Source organism: Poecile atricapillus, chromosome 19, assembly GCF_030490865.1.
Source record: "Poecile atricapillus isolate bPoeAtr1 chromosome 19, bPoeAtr1.hap1, whole genome shotgun sequence".
Classification (NCBI taxonomy): Eukaryota; Metazoa; Chordata; class Aves; order Passeriformes; family Paridae; genus Poecile; species Poecile atricapillus.
The window spans coordinates 624,378-640,355 of NC_081267.1; the positions used below are offsets into that span (position 1 = coordinate 624,378).

General features: G+C 48.7%; 2 protein-coding genes across 3 annotated transcripts in view; both read left to right on the forward strand.

The window, feature by feature from the left end:
• The first annotated feature begins 736 nt into the window (after positions 1-736).
• HAUS4 (HAUS augmin like complex subunit 4) lies at positions 737-14,949 on the forward strand. The gene is made up of 8 exons (XM_058853267.1): positions 737-752; positions 1,501-1,582; positions 1,703-1,848; positions 3,347-3,451; positions 4,838-4,924; positions 7,806-7,897; positions 7,988-8,056; positions 14,741-14,949. The coding sequence occupies exons 2-8, from the start codon at positions 1,543-1,545 to the stop codon at positions 14,934-14,936; spliced, it is 735 nt and encodes a 244-aa protein (XP_058709250.1). The 5' UTR covers positions 737-752; positions 1,501-1,542; the 3' UTR covers positions 14,937-14,949.
• Positions 14,950-15,469: 520 nt separating this feature from the next.
• PRMT5 (protein arginine methyltransferase 5) overlaps positions 15,470-15,978 on the forward strand; it is a 28,080-nt gene continuing 27,571 nt past the window's right edge. For both annotated transcript variants that reach the window (XM_058853259.1, XM_058853260.1), the window contains exon 1: positions 15,470-15,593. In XM_058853259.1, coding sequence (XP_058709242.1) covers positions 15,487-15,593 — 107 coding nt within the window. In that variant the 5' untranslated portion in view covers positions 15,470-15,486. The remainder of the gene's footprint in view (positions 15,594-15,978) is intronic.

Here is a 15,978-nt window from a genome sequence, read left to right on the forward strand (position 1 = left end):
TTGTGGCGCTAATTAAAGACCGGGAGGGGGTGTGGCCTCGCTAATTAAACCCAGAAAGTGGGCGGGGCTTAAAGGGGCGGGGCCACGTTGCCCTTTTAAGGCGCCGTTGCCGTTTTAAGAGGTCGTTGCCCTTTTAAGAAGCCGTTGCCGTTTTAAGAAGCCGTTGCCCCTTTAAGGAACCGTTGCCCCTTTAAGAAGCCGTTGCCCTTTTAAGAAGCGCCGTTGCCGCTTTAAGGCCGCTCCCGATGGTCCCCACCCGCGGCTCGAAGGCTCCGCCCCTTCCCAGTTCATCCCAGTCCATCCCAGTTCATCCCAGTTCATCCCAGTCCATCCCAGTTCATCCCAGTGAGGCCAAAACGCCCTCCCAGTCCCGTCCCAGTCCCCGCTTCTCCGTACTGGTTTGTACTGGGAGCCTTTGGGGGTCGGGACGCGGCGCTGGGAGGGGACTGGGAGGGGCCTGGGCCATACTGGGACTTACTGGGAGGGGACTGGGAGGAACTGGGAGTTACTGGGAGGAACTGGGCCGACTTTGTCCCGCCCACTCGCTTCCCATTGGTCGCCTCCTCTTTATCCCGCCCTTCCATTGGTTACTTGCGCTGTCACTCACTGCGTTATCCCCGCCTATCCGCGCTATGATTGGCAGCCGCGTTTTCCCGCCCCGCGCTCTCATTGGTCCGTGGTTTTCCCGCCGCGCGCTGTCATTGGCTGGCGCGGCAGGGGGGCGTGGCCGGGCGCGGCGCGGCGGGAACGCCGTGAGGGGGAAAGCGGCTGCCGGGGGGGGGCGCGGGTGAATTTTGGGGGAAAAAATGGGAAAAACGGGGCCGGAAATGCTGGGAAAGCGCCGGGAAAGGCTCCCGAGGGCTCCTGGCAGATTTCTGGGCGCTTTCCGCCGGGTTTTTTGGGGGGAAATCCGCGGGTTTAAGTGGGCTCGGCGGGGAGGTTCTGAGGGAGGGCCGGGAGGTGGGGGGGGCTCCGCGGTCCCTGAGGGGTTTTTAGGGGTTCTGAGGGGTTTTAGGGGGTCCTTGAGGGGGATTTGGGGAAATCTGGGGGGATTTGGGGGATCCCTGAGGGGTTTTGGGGGTTCTGAGGGGTTTTGGGGGGTCTTGAGGGGGTTTGGGGGGATTCTTGAGGGGAATTTGGGGGGTCCTGAGGGGGATTTTGGGGGATCCCTGTGGGGTTTTGGGGTTTCTGAGGTGTTTTTGAGGGGTTTTAGGGGGATCCTTGAGGAGGATTTGGGGGATCCTGAGGGGAATTTGGGGTGTTGGTGGGGAAATTTGGGGGATCCTGAGGGACTTAAGGGGTCCTGAGGGGGTTTTTGGGTTCCTGAGGGGGTTTTGGGGGTTCCTGAGGGGGTTTTGGGGGGTCCCTGAGGGGGTTTTGGGATTCCCTGATTTAATTTTGACCTTCCTTGATTTAATTTTGGGGTTCCCCGGTGGAATTTTGGGGTTCCCCGATTTAATTTCGGGGTTCCCCCATTTAATTTTGACCTCCCCCCCCCAGGTGCCCTTTTATTTTTTGGGGTGTCCCCAAAAACTTCCCCCGATGGCTCTGGGGCTTCCCCCGAACCTCCCGCTGCCTCCAGGTGAGGGAAAAAAAAAAAACCCCAAAAAATTAAAACAAACCCCAAAAAATCCACAAAAAAATTAAAAAAAAATATTCAAACCCCTAAATTTTAATTAATTAATTTTGTTTTTAATTGAAGCAGACGAAGAAGCCCCGGGACCCCCAAATTCCGCCACCCCCCAGGAGCTGGGAGCCAACCCGGGGCTGGCGCGGCTGCTCCGGAATCTGGGGGGGCTCCTGGGGGAGGATGGGCTGAGCCCCCCCCTGCAGAAGGAGCTGAGCCAGGTGAGGGGGAAAAATTCCCAAAAATCTGGGAATTTTGGGGATTTTGGGACGAGCCCGAGGTGAGGAATTCTGCAAAAATTCCGATTTTTTTAAATTATTTTTAATTTTTTTTTTCCTGATTTTTAACCCCGAATTTTCAGGTTTTTTTTTTCCCACAATAATGAGTTAAGAATTGGCGGGAATGCGTTTTTTTTTGGGAGTTTTAGCCCCAAATTATTCCAAAATTCCATTTAATGTTCCAAATTCCCTGGATTTTACCCTCAAAATTCCCAATTTTCCTGAATTTTACCCTCAAAATTCCCAATTTTCCTGGATTTTACCCTCAAAATTCCCAATTTTCCTGGATTTTACCCTCAAAATTCCCAATTTTCCTGGATTTTACCCTCAAAATTCCCAATTTTCCTGAATTTTACCCTCAAAATTCCCAATTTTCCTGGATTCTACCCTCAAAATTCCCAATTTTCCTGGATTTTACCCTCAAAATTCCCAATTTTCCTGGGTTTTACCCTCAAAATTCCCAATTTTCCTGAATTTTACCCTCAAAATTCCCAATTTTCCTGGATTTTACCCTCAAAATTCCCAATTTTCCTGGATTTTACCCTCAAAATTCCCAATTTTCCTGGATTTTACCCTCAAAATTCCCAATTTTCCTGAATTTTACCCTCAAAATTCCCAATTTTCCTGGATTCTACCCTCAAAATTCCCAATTTTCCTGGATTTTACCCTCAAAATTCCCAATTTTCCTGGGTTTTACCCTCAAAATTCCCAATTTTCCTGAATTTTACCCTCAAAATTCCCAATTTTCCTGGATTTTACCCTCAAAATTCCCAATTTTCCTGGATTTCAGCCCCAAATTCCCCATTTTTTCCCCAAATTCTTCCAAAATTGGCCACAAATTTCACTTTTTTTTTTTTCCCCCAAATTTCAGCACAAAATTCCTTTAAATTTCCAAGATTTTGGGGGTTTTGGGGTGATTTTTGGGGTTTTTGAGTTCCCTGGGTTGGATTTTTGGGGTTTTTTGGGTCCCCAAGGTGATTTTTGGGGTGAATTTGGGGTTTTTTGGGTCCCCGAGGTGATTTTTGGGGTAATTTTTGGGGTTTTTGAGTTCCCTGGGTTGGATTTTTGGGGTTTTTTGGGTCCCCGAGGTGATTTTTGGGGTGAATTTGGGGGTTTTTGGGTCCCTGGGTTGGATTTTTGGGGTTTTTTGGTTCCCCGAGGTGATTTTTGGGGTGAATTTGGGGGTTTTTGGGTCCCTGGGTTGGATTTTTGGGGTTTTTTGGTTCCCCGAGGTGATTTTTGGGGTGAATTTGGGGGTTTTTGAGGTCCCTGGGTTGGATTTTTTGGGATTTTTGGGTTCCCCGAGGTGATTTTTGGGGTGAATTTGGGGGTTTTTGGGTCCCTGGGTTGGATTTTTTGGGTTTTTGGGTTGGATTTTGGGGTTTTTTGGTTCCCCGAGGTGATTTTTGGGGTGAATTTTGGGTTTTTTGGGTCCCTCCAGGCCGAGGTGTCCCTGTGCCGGGCCCGGACGCTGTGGCTGCACCTGGAGCTGCTCTGGAGGATTCTGGGGGAGCTGATCCGGGACCCCCGAAATTTGGAGCCTTCTGTGAGTCCCCAAATCCTGCCCAGAATTCCCAAATAATTCCCTCTGAACCACCCCCAAATTCCCCCAAAAATTCCCAAAATTTCCCTCCCAAAACTGCCCCCAAAAATTCCCAAAAATTCCCTCAAAATTCTCCCAAAATTCCCTCAAAAATTCCCCCAAAAATTCCCCAAAAATTTCCCAAAAATTCCCTCAAAAATTCCCAAAAAATCCCCACAAAATTCACTCAAAATTGCCCCAAAATTCCAAAAAAATGCCACAAAAATTCCCTTAAAATTCTCCCTAAAATCCTCCAAAATTCCTCCTAAAATTCCCCCCAAAAATTCCCTGGAAATCCTCTTAAAATTCCCCCAAAATTCCTCCTAAATTCCCTCAAAATCCCCCTAAAATTCCAATAAAAAAATTCCCCAAAATCCCTCAAAAATTCCCCCTAAAATCCTTCAAAATTCCCTCGAAAATTCCCCCAAAATTCCAAAAAAATTCCCTAAAAATTTTCTCAAATTCCCCTCCTGAAATCCTCCAAAAATTCCGAAAAATTCCTCCTAAAATTCCCTCAAAATTCCCCAAAATCCTCTCAAAATTCCCACGAAATTTCCCCAAAAATTTCCCCAAAATTCCCCTCAAAATTCCCAAAAATCCACCCACAATTCTCGAAAAATATTCCCAAAAGTTCTCCCAAATTTCCCTCAAAATTCCCTCAAAATTTTCCCAAAAATTCCAAAAAAATCCCCACAAAATTCCCTCAAAAATTCCTAAAAGTTCCACAAGAATTCCCTTGAAATTCCCTCCCAAAATCCCCCCAAAATTCCCTATGAAATTCCCCAAAATCCCTTCCAAATTCCCCAAAATCCTCTCAAAATTCTCTCGAAAATTCCCAAAAAATCCCCCAAATTTCCCTCAAAATTCCTCCAAAATTCCCTCAAAATTCCCTCAAGAATTCCCAAAAAACTCCCACAAAATTTGCTCAAAAATTCCTAAAAATTCCCTCAAAATTCCCCCAAAATCCCCCCAAAATTCCCTCAAAAATTCCCAAAAATCCCTCCCAAAATCCTCTCAAAATTCCCTCAAAATTTCCCCAAAAATTCCCCCAAAGTTTCCCTCAAAATTCCCAAGAATCCGCCCAAAATTCCCTCAAAAATTCCCAAAAATTCCCACAAAATTCCTTCAAAATTCTCTCAAAAATTCTATCAAAAATTCCTAAAAATTCCCACAAAAGTCCCTCAAAGTTTTCTCAAAAATTCCAAAAATATCCCCACAAAATTCCCCCAAAATTCCAACAAAACTCCCAAAAAAATTCCCCAAAAAATTCCACAAAAATTCCCCCAAAATCCCCTCCCAGAATTCCCCAAATCCCCCGGAATTCCCGGAATGTTCCGGAATGTTTTCCAGCTGCTGCGGGCTCTGGAGCAGGAGCTCACCTGGGCCCAGGTGCGCCGGGGCCCCCCCGAGATCGCCCGGCTCCTGCCGCCCCCTCAGGTGAGAAATTCACCCCAAAATCCACCCCAAAATACCCCGAAATTCACCCCAAAATCCCCGGAATTCACCCCAAAATTCACCCCAAAATCCCACAAATTCACCCCAAAATCCCCCCCAAAATTCACCCCAAAATACCCAAAATTCACCCCAAAATCCACCCCAAAATCCCCAAAATTCACCCCAAAATTCACCCCAAAATCCCACAAATTCACCCCAAAATCCACACAAAAATTCACCCCAAAATCCCACAAATTCACCCCAAAATCCACCCCAAAATACCCAAAAATTCACCCCAAAATTCACCCCAAAATACCCAAAAATTCACCCCAAAATTCACCCCAAAATACCCAAAAATTCACCCCAAAATTCACCCCAAAATCCCACAAATTCACCCCAAAATTCACCCCAAAATCCCCGGAATTCACCCCAAAATCCACCCAAAAATTCACCCCAAAATCCCACAAATTCACCCCAAAATCACAAAAATTCACCCCAAAATTCACCCCAAAATCCACCCCAAAATTCACCCCAAAATCCCAAAAATTCGCCCCAAAATTCACCCCAAAATCCCTGGAATTCACCCCAAAATTCACCCCAAAATTCACCCCAAAATACCCCAAATTCACCCCAAAATCCTCAAAAATTCTCACCAAAATTCACCCCAAATTTACACCAAAATCCCCAAAATTCACCCCAAAATCCACCCCAAAATCCCCAGAATTCACCCCAAAATTCACCCCAAAATCCCCGGAATTCACCCCAAAATCCACCCAAAAATTCACCCCAAAATCCCCAAAATTCACCCCAAAATCCACCCCAAAATTCACCCCAAAATCCACCCCAAAATATCCAAAAATTCACCCCAAAATCCACCCCAAAATACCCAAAAATTCACACCAAAATTCCCAAATTTCCCCGAAATCCCCCCAAATTCCCAAATTTTTCCAAATTTCCCCCGGAATTCCCGAATTTCCCCCCAAATCCCCAAACTTCCCCCCAAAATTTCCCCAAAATTCCCCAATTTCCCCCAGAATTCCCTCAGAAATTCCCAAATTTCCTTCAAAATCCCCAAATTCCCCCGAAATCCCCAAATTTCCTCCCAAAATTCCCAAATTTTCCCAAAATTCCCGAATTTTCCCAAAATTCCCAGTTTTTCCCTCTTTTCCCGCAGCCCCCCCGGCTCCTCCCCCGGCTCCTCCCGGAGCTCCAGCGGCGCCTGCGGGAAAAACGGGAAGAGCTCCGGGATTTCCTCCTGGGACCCCCCAAAATTCCCAAAATTCCCCCCAAAATTCCCGGAATTCCCCAAAAAACCGCCAAAATGACCCAAAATCCCCCCAAAATGACCCAAAATCCACCCAAAATGACCCAAAATCCTCCCAAAATGACCCAAAATCCTCCCAAAATGACCCAAAATCCTCCCAAAATGCCCCAAAATCCCCCCAAAATGACCCAAAATCCCCCCAAAATGACCCAAAATCCCCCCAAAATTCCCGAAATTCCCTCTGGAATTCCCGGAATTCCCGAATTTCCCGAAATTCCCGGAATTCGCCCCAATCTCGGGGGGCTCCTGGAGGCGGAGCGGCTCCGGCAGCGGCGGCTGCGGGAAAAGCTGGAGAGGATGAGGTGGAAATACCCCCAGGTTTGGACTGGTTTATACTGGTTTATACTGGTTTATACTGGTTTGTACTGGGAGGGGACTGGGAGGGGGGAATTGGGGGAAAAACGGGGAAAATTGGGAAAAAAACGGGGGAGAAAGAAGGGTTAAAAATGGGGAAGAAAGGGTTAAAAATGGGGAAGAAAGGGTTAAAAATGGCGGGAAATGGGGTTTGGGGTTACTGGTTTGTACTGGTTTGTACTGGGAGGGACTGGGAGGGGGTTTTGGGGTGATTTTGGGGGATTTTGGGGCTCTGAAAAGGGGGAAAAAAAAAGGGGAAAATGGGGATTTGGGGTTACTGGTTTATACTGGTTTGGGCTGGGAGGGACTGGGAGGGACTGGTTCATACTGGTCCGTACTGGTTTATACTGGTTTATACTGGTTCATACTGGTCCATACTGGTTTATACTGGTTTATACTGGTCCATACTGGTCCATACTGGTTTATACTGGTCCATACTGGTTTATACTGGTCCATACTGGTTTATACTGGTCCATACTGGTTTATACTGGTTTATACTGGTCCATACTGGTTTATACTGGTTTATACTGGTCCATACTGGTTTATACTGGTTTATACTGGTTTATACTGGTTTATACTGGTCCATACTGGTTTATACCGGTCCATACTGGTTTATACTGGTCCATACTGGTCCATACTGGTTTATACCGGTCCATACTGGTTTATACTGGCCCATACTGGTCCATACTGGTTTATACTGGTTCATACTGGTCCATACTGGTTTATACTGGTTTATACTGGTTTATACTGGTTCATACTGGTTTATACTGGTTTATACTGGTCCATACTGGTCCATACTGGTCCATACTGGTTTATACTGGTCCATACTGGTCCATACTGGTCCATACTGGTTTATACTGGTCCGTACTGGTCCATACTGGTCCATACTGGTCCATACTGGTCCATACTGGTTTATACTGGTTTATACTGGTCCATACTGGTCCATACTGGTCCATACTGGTCCATACTGGTCCATACTGGTCCATACTGGTTTATACTGGTCCATACTGGTCCATACTGGTCCATACTGGTCCATACTGGTTTATACTGGTCCATACTGGTCCATACTGGTTTATACTGGTTTATACTGGTCCATACTGGTCCATACTGGTTTATACTGGTCCATACTGGTCCATACTGGTCCATACTGGTCTATACTGGTTTCCTCCCCAGGTGCTCAGCCGCTGTCTCTCTCACCTGTCCCAGCTGCGCTCCCTGGGCTCCCTCCAGGCTCACCTGGATCGGGGGCGGGGCCTTTACCTGCTGGCCAAGGGCGGGGCCGTGCTGCTCAAGAGCAGGTGCTCATTTGCATCTCATTTGCATCTCATTTGCATCTCATTTACATACCCACCACCCCGCCGCTCAACCGGCTCATTAATATTCATCAGGCTGGAGGAGCTGCGCATCCTATTGGACAGTTACCCTGCCCCCACCATCGAGGCGCACCGGCGAATCAGGTGAGAGGACACGCCCACCTCATTAGCATAGAGAGGGTACGCCCACCTCATTAGCATAGAGGACACACCCCCTCATTAGCATAGAGTGATCACGGCCCCCTCATTAGCATAGCAATGAGGGCATGCCACCTTCATTAGCATAGCAAGGAGGGCATGCCCCCTCATTAGCATAGCGATGATGGCACGCCCATCCTCATTAGCATAGAGCAATTGGGGTCTCCTCATTAGCATAGTGAGGACGCACCCAACTCATTTGCATAGAGTGATTGCGGCCCCCTCATTAGCATAGTGATGGGGCACACCCCCCTCATTAGCATAGCGAGGAGGGGCCACCCCCTCATTAGCATAGAATGATTGTGGCCCCCTCATTAGCATAGAGCAATCGCGGCCCCCTCATTAGCATAGTGAGGAGGGCACGCCCACCTCATTAGCATAGAGCAATCACGGCTCCCTCATTAGTATAGCGATGAGGACACGCCCCCCTCATTAGCATAGAGTGATCACGGCTCCCTCATTAGCATAGCAAGGGCGCGTCTTCTCATTAGCATAGTGATGAGGGCACACCCCTTCATTAGCATAGCAAGGAGGGCACGCCCCCTCATTAGCATAACATGGCCCTATTACTGCACCCCCTAATTTACATGTTTCCCTCATTAGCATAGCCATGTCCTTAATTTGCATAACACCATCTTCATCAGCATAATCATGTGTCATTAGCATATCACTGGTCGTGGCTCATTAGCATAACAGTGCCTTCATTAGCATAAAAAAGACAATCCATGGGCATAGCCACGCCCTCTCATTAGCATAGCCCACCCACACGCCTCATTAGCATAACTCTGCCCCTGATTAGCATAACCATGCCCACCCAATGCACCTCATTAGCATAACCCCACCCCTGATTAGCATAACCACACCCCTGATTAGCATAACCCCACCCCTGATTAGCATAACCTCACCCCTGATTAGCATAACCCCACCCCTGATTAGCATAACCATGCCCACCCAATATCCCTCATTAGCATAACCCTGCCCCTGATTAGCATACCCATGCCCACCCATTGCTCCTAATTAGCATAGTCCTGCCCCTGATTAGCATAACCCTGCCCCTGATTACCATAACCCTGCCCCTCACACACCTCATTAGCATAACCCTGCCCCTGATTAGCATACACATGCCCACCCATTGCTCCTAATTAGCATAGCCCTGCCCCTGATTAGCATAACCCTGCCCCTCACACACCTCATTAGCATAACCCTGCCCCTGATTAGCATAACTATGCCCACCCAATGCACCTCATTAGCATAACCCTGCCCCTGATTAGCATAACCCTGCCCCTCACACACCTCATTTGCATAACCCTGCCCCTGATTACCATAACCTTGCCCCTCACACACCTCATTAGCATAACCCTACCCCTGATTAGCATAACCACGCCCATCCACTGCACCTCATTTGCATAACCCCGCCCCTGATTACAAAGGGGTTTTTGGGGTGGGTTTTGGGGGTCTCAGGGGGTTTTTGGGGTGGTTTTTGGGGGTCTCAGTGGTTTTTGGGGTAGTTTTTGGGGGTCTCTGGGTTTTTGGGGTGGTTTTGGGGGTCTCAGTGGTTTTTGGGGTGGTTTTGGGGGTCTCAGGGGGTTTTTGGGGTGGGTTTTGGGGGTCTCAGGGGGTTTTTGGGGTGGGTTTTGGGGGTCTCAGGGGGTTTTTGGGGTGGTTTTTGGGGGTCTCAGTGGTTTTTGGGGTGGTTTTTGGGGGTCTCAGTGGTTTTTGGGGTGGTTTTTGGGGGTCTCAGTGGTTTTTGGGGTGGTTTTTGGGGGTCTCAGGGGGGTTTTTGGGGTGGTTTTTGGGGGTCTCAGTGGTTTTTGGGGTGGTTTTGGGGGTCTCAGTGGTTTTTGGGGTGGTTCTAGAGGTTTCTATGGGGTTTCCAGACGTTTCTATGGGAGTTCTAGAAGTTTCCATGGGGGTTGTGTAAGCATCTATGGGAGTTCCATGGGGTTTCTAGAGGCTTCTATGGAGTTCCAGAGGTTTCCATGGAGGTTCTCGAGGTTCCTATGGGAGTCCTAAAGGTTTCCATGGGGTTTCTAGAGGTTTCTATGGAGGTTCTAGGTGTTTCTATGGGGTTTCTAGATGTTTCTATGGGGTTTCCAGAGGTTTCCGTGGAATTTCTTGACGTGTCTGTGGAGTTCTAGAGGTTTCTATGGAGGTTCCAGATGTTTCTATGGAGTTCTGGAGGTTTTTGTGGGGTTTCTAGAGGTTTCTATGGAGGTTCCAGATGTTTCTATGGAGTTCTAGAAGTTTCTATGGGGGTTCTAGAGGTTCCTATGGAGGTTCTAGAGGTTTCCATGGGGTTTCTAGAGGTTCCTATGGAGGTTCTAGACGTTTCTATGGGGTTTCTAGATGTTTCTATGGGGTTTCCAGAGGTTTCCGTGGAATTCCTTGACATTTCTATGGGGTTTCTAGACGTTTCTATGGGGGTTCTAGGGGTTTCTATGGGGTTTCTAGAAGTTTCTATGGGGGTTCTAGAGGTTCTCATGGGGTTCTAGACTGATCTAGACCGTTCTAGATCGTTCTAGACTGTTCTAGAGGTTCTAGAGTGTTCTAGAAGGTTCTAGAAGGTTCTAGATCGTTCTAGAGGTTCTAGAAGGTTCTAGAAGGTTCTAGATCGTTCTAGAGGTTCTAGAGGTTCTAGAAGGTTCTAGATCGTTCTAGAGGTTCTAGAAGGTTCTAGATCGTTCTAGATCGTTCTAGAGGTTCTAGAGGTTCTAGACTGTTCTAGAGGTTCTAGAAGGTTCTAGAAGGTTCTAGAAGGTTCTAGAAGGTTCTAGACTGTTCTAGAGGTTCTAGAGGTTCTAGAAGGTTCTAGAAGGTTCTAGAGGTTCTAGAGGTTCTAGAGGTTCCAGAGGTTCTAGACTGTTCTAGAAGGTTCTAGAAGGTTCTAGAGGTTCTAGAGGTTCTAGAAGGTTCTAGAAGGTTCTAGAAGGTTCTAGAGGTTCTAGAGGTTCCAGAGGTTCTAGAGGGTTCTAGAGGTTCTAGAAGGTTCTAGAGGTTCTAGAGGTTCTAGAGGTTCTAGAAGGTTCTAGACTGTTCTAGAAGGTTCTAGAGGTTCTAGAAGGTTCTAGAGGTTCTAGAAGGTTCTAGAGGTTCTAGAGGTTCTAGAGGTTCTAGACTGTTCTAGAAGGTTCTAGAGGTTCTAGAAGGTTCTAGAGGTTCTAGAGGTTCTAGAAGGTTCTAGAGGTTCTAGAGGTTCTAGACTGTTCTAGAAGGTTCTAGAAGGTTCTAGAGGTTCTAGAAGGTTCTAGAGGTTCTAGAAGGTTCTAGATCGTTCTAGATCGTTCTAGAGGTTCTAGAGGTTCTAGAGGTTCTAGAAGGTTCTAGAAGGTTCTAGAGGTTCTAGAAGGTTCTAGATCGTTCTAGATCGTTCTAGAGGTTCTAGAGGTTCTAGACTGTTCTAGAGGTTCTAGAGGTTCTAGAAGGTTCTAGAGGTTCTAGAGGTTCTAGAAGGTTCTAGATCGTTCTAGAAGGTTCCAGAGGTTCTAGAAGGTTCTAGAGGTTCTAGAGGTTCTGGAGGTTCTAGAAGGTTCTAGAGGTTCTAGAAGGTTCTAGAGGTTCTAGAAGGTTCTAGATCGTTCTAGAGGTTCTAGAGGTTCTAGAGGTTCTAGAGGTTCTAGAGGTTCCAGAGGTTCTAGACTGTTCTAGAAGGTTCTAGAAGGTTCTAGAGGTTCTAGATCGTTCTAGATAGTTCTAGAGGTTCTAGAGGTTCTAGACTGTTCTAGAGGTTCTAGAGGTTCTAGAAGGTTCTAGATCGTTCTAGATCGTTCTAGAGGTTCCGGAGGTTCTAGAAGGTTCTAGAGGTTCTAGAAGGTTCTAGAGGTTCTAGAGGTTCTAGAAGGTTCTAGAAGGTTCTAGAAGGTTCTAGAAGGTTCTAGATCGTTCTAGATCGTTCTAGAGGTTCTAGAGGTTCTAGAAGGTTCTAGAAGGTTCTAGAGGTTCTAGATCGTTCTAGATCGTTCTAGATCGTTCTAGAGGTTCTAGAGGTTCTAGAAGGTTCTAGAGGTTCTAGACTGTTCTAGAGGTTCTAGAGGTTCTAGACTGTTCTAGACTGTTCTAGAAGATTCTAGAGGTTCTAGAGGTTCTAGACTGTTCTAGGGGTTCTAGAAGGTTCTAGATCGTTCTAGATCGTTCTAGAGGTTCTAGAGGTTCTAGAAGGTTCTAGAAGGTTCTAGAAGGTTCTAGAGGTTCTAGAAGGTTCTAGAGGTTCTAGAGGTTCTAGAGGTTCTAGAAGGTTCTAGATCGTTCTAGAAGGTTCTAGAGGTTCTAGAGGTTCTAGAGGTTCTAGAAGGTTCTAGAGGTTCTAGAAGGTTCTAGAAGGTTCTAGAGGTTCTAGAGGTTCTAGAAGGTTCTAGATCGTTCTAGAAGGTTCTAGAGGTTCTAGAGGTTCTAGAGGTTCTAGAAGGTTCTAGAGGTTCTAGACTGTTCTAGAGGTTCTAGAGGTTCTAGAGGTTCTAGATCGTTCTAGAAGGTTCCAGAGGTTCTAGAAGGTTCTAGAGGTTCTAGAGGTTCTAGATCGGGTTCTAGAAGGTTCTAGAGGTTCTAGAGGTTCCGGAGGTTCTAGAAGGTTCTAGAGGTTCTAGAGGTTCTAGAGGTTCTAGAAGGTTCTAGAAGGTTCTAGAGGTTCTAGAGGTTCTAGAGGTTCTAGATCGGGTTCTAGATCGGGTTCTAGAGGTTCTAGAGGTTCTAGAAGGTTCTAGAGGTTCTAGAAGGTTCTAGATAGTTCTAGAAGGTTCTAGAAGGTTCTAGAAGGTTCTATAAGGTTCTAGAAGGTTCTAGAAGGTTCTAGATCGTTCTATGGGTGGTTCTAGGTGGTTCCCTGGGGTTCTAGGTGGTTCTTTGGGGGTTCTGGAAGCATCTTTGGGGTTCCTAGGGGCTTTCTATGGGGTTCTAGAAGCTTCTGTGGGGTTTCCATGGGGTTCTAGAAGCTCCTGTGGGGTTTCCATGGGGTTCTAGAAGCTTCTGTGGTGTTTCTACGGGGTTCTAGAAGCTTCTGTGGCGTTTCTATGGGGTTCTAGAAGCTCCTGTGGGGTTTCCATGGGGTTCTAGAAGCTCCTGTGGGGTTTCCATGGGGTTCTAGAAGCTTTTGTGGTGTTTCTATGGGGTTCTAGAAGCTTCTGTGGTGTTTCTACGGGGTTCTAGAAGCTTCTGTGGTGTTTCTATGGGGTTCTAGAAGCTTCTGTGGGGTTTCTACGGGGCTCTAGAAGCTTCTGTGGGGTTTCTATGGGGTTCTAGAAGCTCCTGTGGGGTTTCTATGGGGTTCTAGAAGCTTCTGTGGTGTTTCTACGGGGTTCTAGAAGCTTCTGTGGGGTTTCTACGGGGTTCTAGAAGCTTCTGTGGGGTTTCTACGGGGTTCTAGAAGCTTCTGTGGGGTTTCTACGGGGTTCTAGAAGCTTCTGTGGGGTTTCTACGGGGTTCTAGAAGCTTCTGTGGGCTTTCTATGGGGCTCTAGAAGCTTCTGTGGTGTTTCTATGGGGTTCTGGAGGTTTCCATGGGGTTCCTCAGGCGTCTCTGAGGTTCTGGAGCCATTTATGGAGTTCCAGATGTTTCTATGAGGTTCCATTGGGTTTCTATGGGGTTCCAGAAGCTTCTATGGGTTTCTGAAAGCATTTATGGGGTTTCTGGATGTTTCTGCGGGCTTTTAGAAGATCCTACGGGCTTCTAGATGTTTCTATGGGGTTCCAGAAGCATCTGTGAGGTTCTAGAAGCATCTATGAGGTTCCATGGGATTTCTATGGGATTCTAGATGAGTCTATGAGGTTCTAGAAGCATCTATGAGGTCCCTATGGGGTTTCTATGGGGTTCCAGAAGCTTCTATGGGGTTCTAAAAGCATTTATGGGGTTTCTGGATGTTTCTACGGGCTTCCAGAAGGTCCTATGGGCTTCTAGATGTTTCTATGGGATTCCAGAAGCATCGGTGAGGTTCTAGAAGCATCTATGGGCTTCTAGAAGCATCTATGAGGTTCCATTGGGTTTCTGTGAGGTTCTAGGAGCATCTGTGAGGTTTCTGTGGGGAGATGTTGGTGGGATCAGGAGATGTCGTTAGCATAACCCCGCCCCTGATTAGCAAAACACTGCCCCTGATTAGCATAACCCCACCCCTGATTATAATAACCCCACCCCTGATTAGCATAACCCTGCCCCTGATTAGCATAACCCCACCCCTGATTAGCATAACCGTGCCCACCCAATATCCCTCATTAGCATAACCCCGCCCCTCATTAGCATAACCCTGCCCACCCACACACCTCATTAGCATAACCCCGCCCCTTTTAACATCAACATTCTCACCCAATGCACCTCATTAGCATAGCCCCGCCCCTGATTAGCATAGCCATGCCCACCCAATGTACTTCATTAGCATAACCCTGCCCCTGATTGTCGTAATTGCGCCCACCCGCCTCATTAGCATAACCCCACCCCTGATTAGCGTAACCCTGCCCGCCCACACACCTCATTAGCATAACCCCGCCCCTGATTAGCATAACCCTGCCCACCCACACACCTCATTAGCATAACCCCACCCCTCGTTATCATAACTTTGCCCTTATTACTATAACCCCGCCCCAGGGACACCTCATTAGCATAAACCCACCCCTCATTAGCATAACCCCGCCCCCCTTTCTCTTGCAGGGCGGGTCTCTCGGAGCGGCGCCGCGCGGCCGAGGCGCAGGCCGCCATCTTGGGGGCGGAGCTTGCGGCGCTGCGGGGGCTGGGCCCGGAATTCCGGGATCTGGCGCTGGAATTGGGGCGGATCCGGCGGGAAAGCGACCGGAAGCGCTGGGCCCTGCGCCAGCTCCGCCCCCGTGACGTCACCGACGCTCATTAAAATATCGCTGGCACCGCCCACTTCCGCCTCCTCTTTCCTTCTATGGGATGATTGACAGCTCCCGAAATTCCCGCCAAAACCCGCTGGGGAATGCCGGAAAATGATTGACAGGGGAGAAGTGGGCGGGGCTTGGGGGGAGGGTGAATGACAGCGAGCTCCCATTGGTTGGCAGAGTGGGGCTCTGTGAAAGGACACGCCCCCTGCGGGTGATTGACAGCCGGCTGAGCGCTGTGATTGGCTCAGCGCCGCTGGTGGGCGTGCTCAGCGCTCTCCGCGTTGATTGACAGCGGATCCCGCGCTCCTATTGGCTGGCGCTGCTGAAGGGGGTGGGTTTAATCTTCCCGCCGCCGCCGCTTTGATTGACAGCCGGCCCCGCGCTCTCATTGGCTCTCCTTTCCGTGATTGACGCCTCTCCGCGCTCCCCCATTGGTTCGCGGCTCCTCCGCTTTGATTGACAGCTGTTTCTCGGCTCCCCATTGGCCGAGCGGGGGGCGGGCCGCGCGCGGATTGGCCGGCGCCTGAGGGAGGGGGCGGGAGCAGAGGAGCAGCGATGGCGGCGGGGCCGGGAGCGGCGGGCGCCGCTCGGGTCTCCTCAGGCCGCGACCTGAGCTGCGTCCCGGAGGTGGCGGGAGCGCTGGGAGCCGTGGCCAGGCAGGGGTGAGAGCGGGAATTCCCGACATTCCCAAAAAAAAACCTCGGGAAAGGCCCCGAAAATCCTCCCCGGGCGTGGCGCTGGGATCGGAGCTCCGGCGGGAATCGCGGGTCTCCCTCAGGGATCTCGGATTCCCCTCAGGGATCCCCAGATTTCCCCTCAGGGATCTCGGATTCCCCTCAGGGATCCCCAGATTTCCCCTCAGGGATCCCCAGGTCTCCTCAGGGATTCCCGAATTCCCATCAGGAATTCCCAGAAATTCCCCTCAGGGATCCCGAAATTCCCCTCGGGAACCCCAAATTCCCCTCAGGGATCCCCAGATCTCCTCAGGGATCCCCAAATTCCCCTCAGGATTCCCAAAATTCCCTCAGGAATTCCCAAATTCCCCTC

Excerpts from the sequence above, each read along its gene's own strand:
- HAUS4 (XM_058853267.1), top strand. The coding sequence starts at position 1,543 with ATGGCTCTGGGGCTTCCCCCGAACCTCCCGCTGCCTCCAG. Across the intron at positions 7,898-7,987 it reads GCCGTGCTGCTCAAGAGCAG|GCTGGAGGAGCTGCGCATCC; the intron begins GTGCTCATTTGC and ends AATATTCATCAG. Across the intron at positions 8,057-14,740 it reads GAGGCGCACCGGCGAATCAG|GGCGGGTCTCTCGGAGCGGC; the intron begins GTGAGAGGACAC and ends TTTCTCTTGCAG.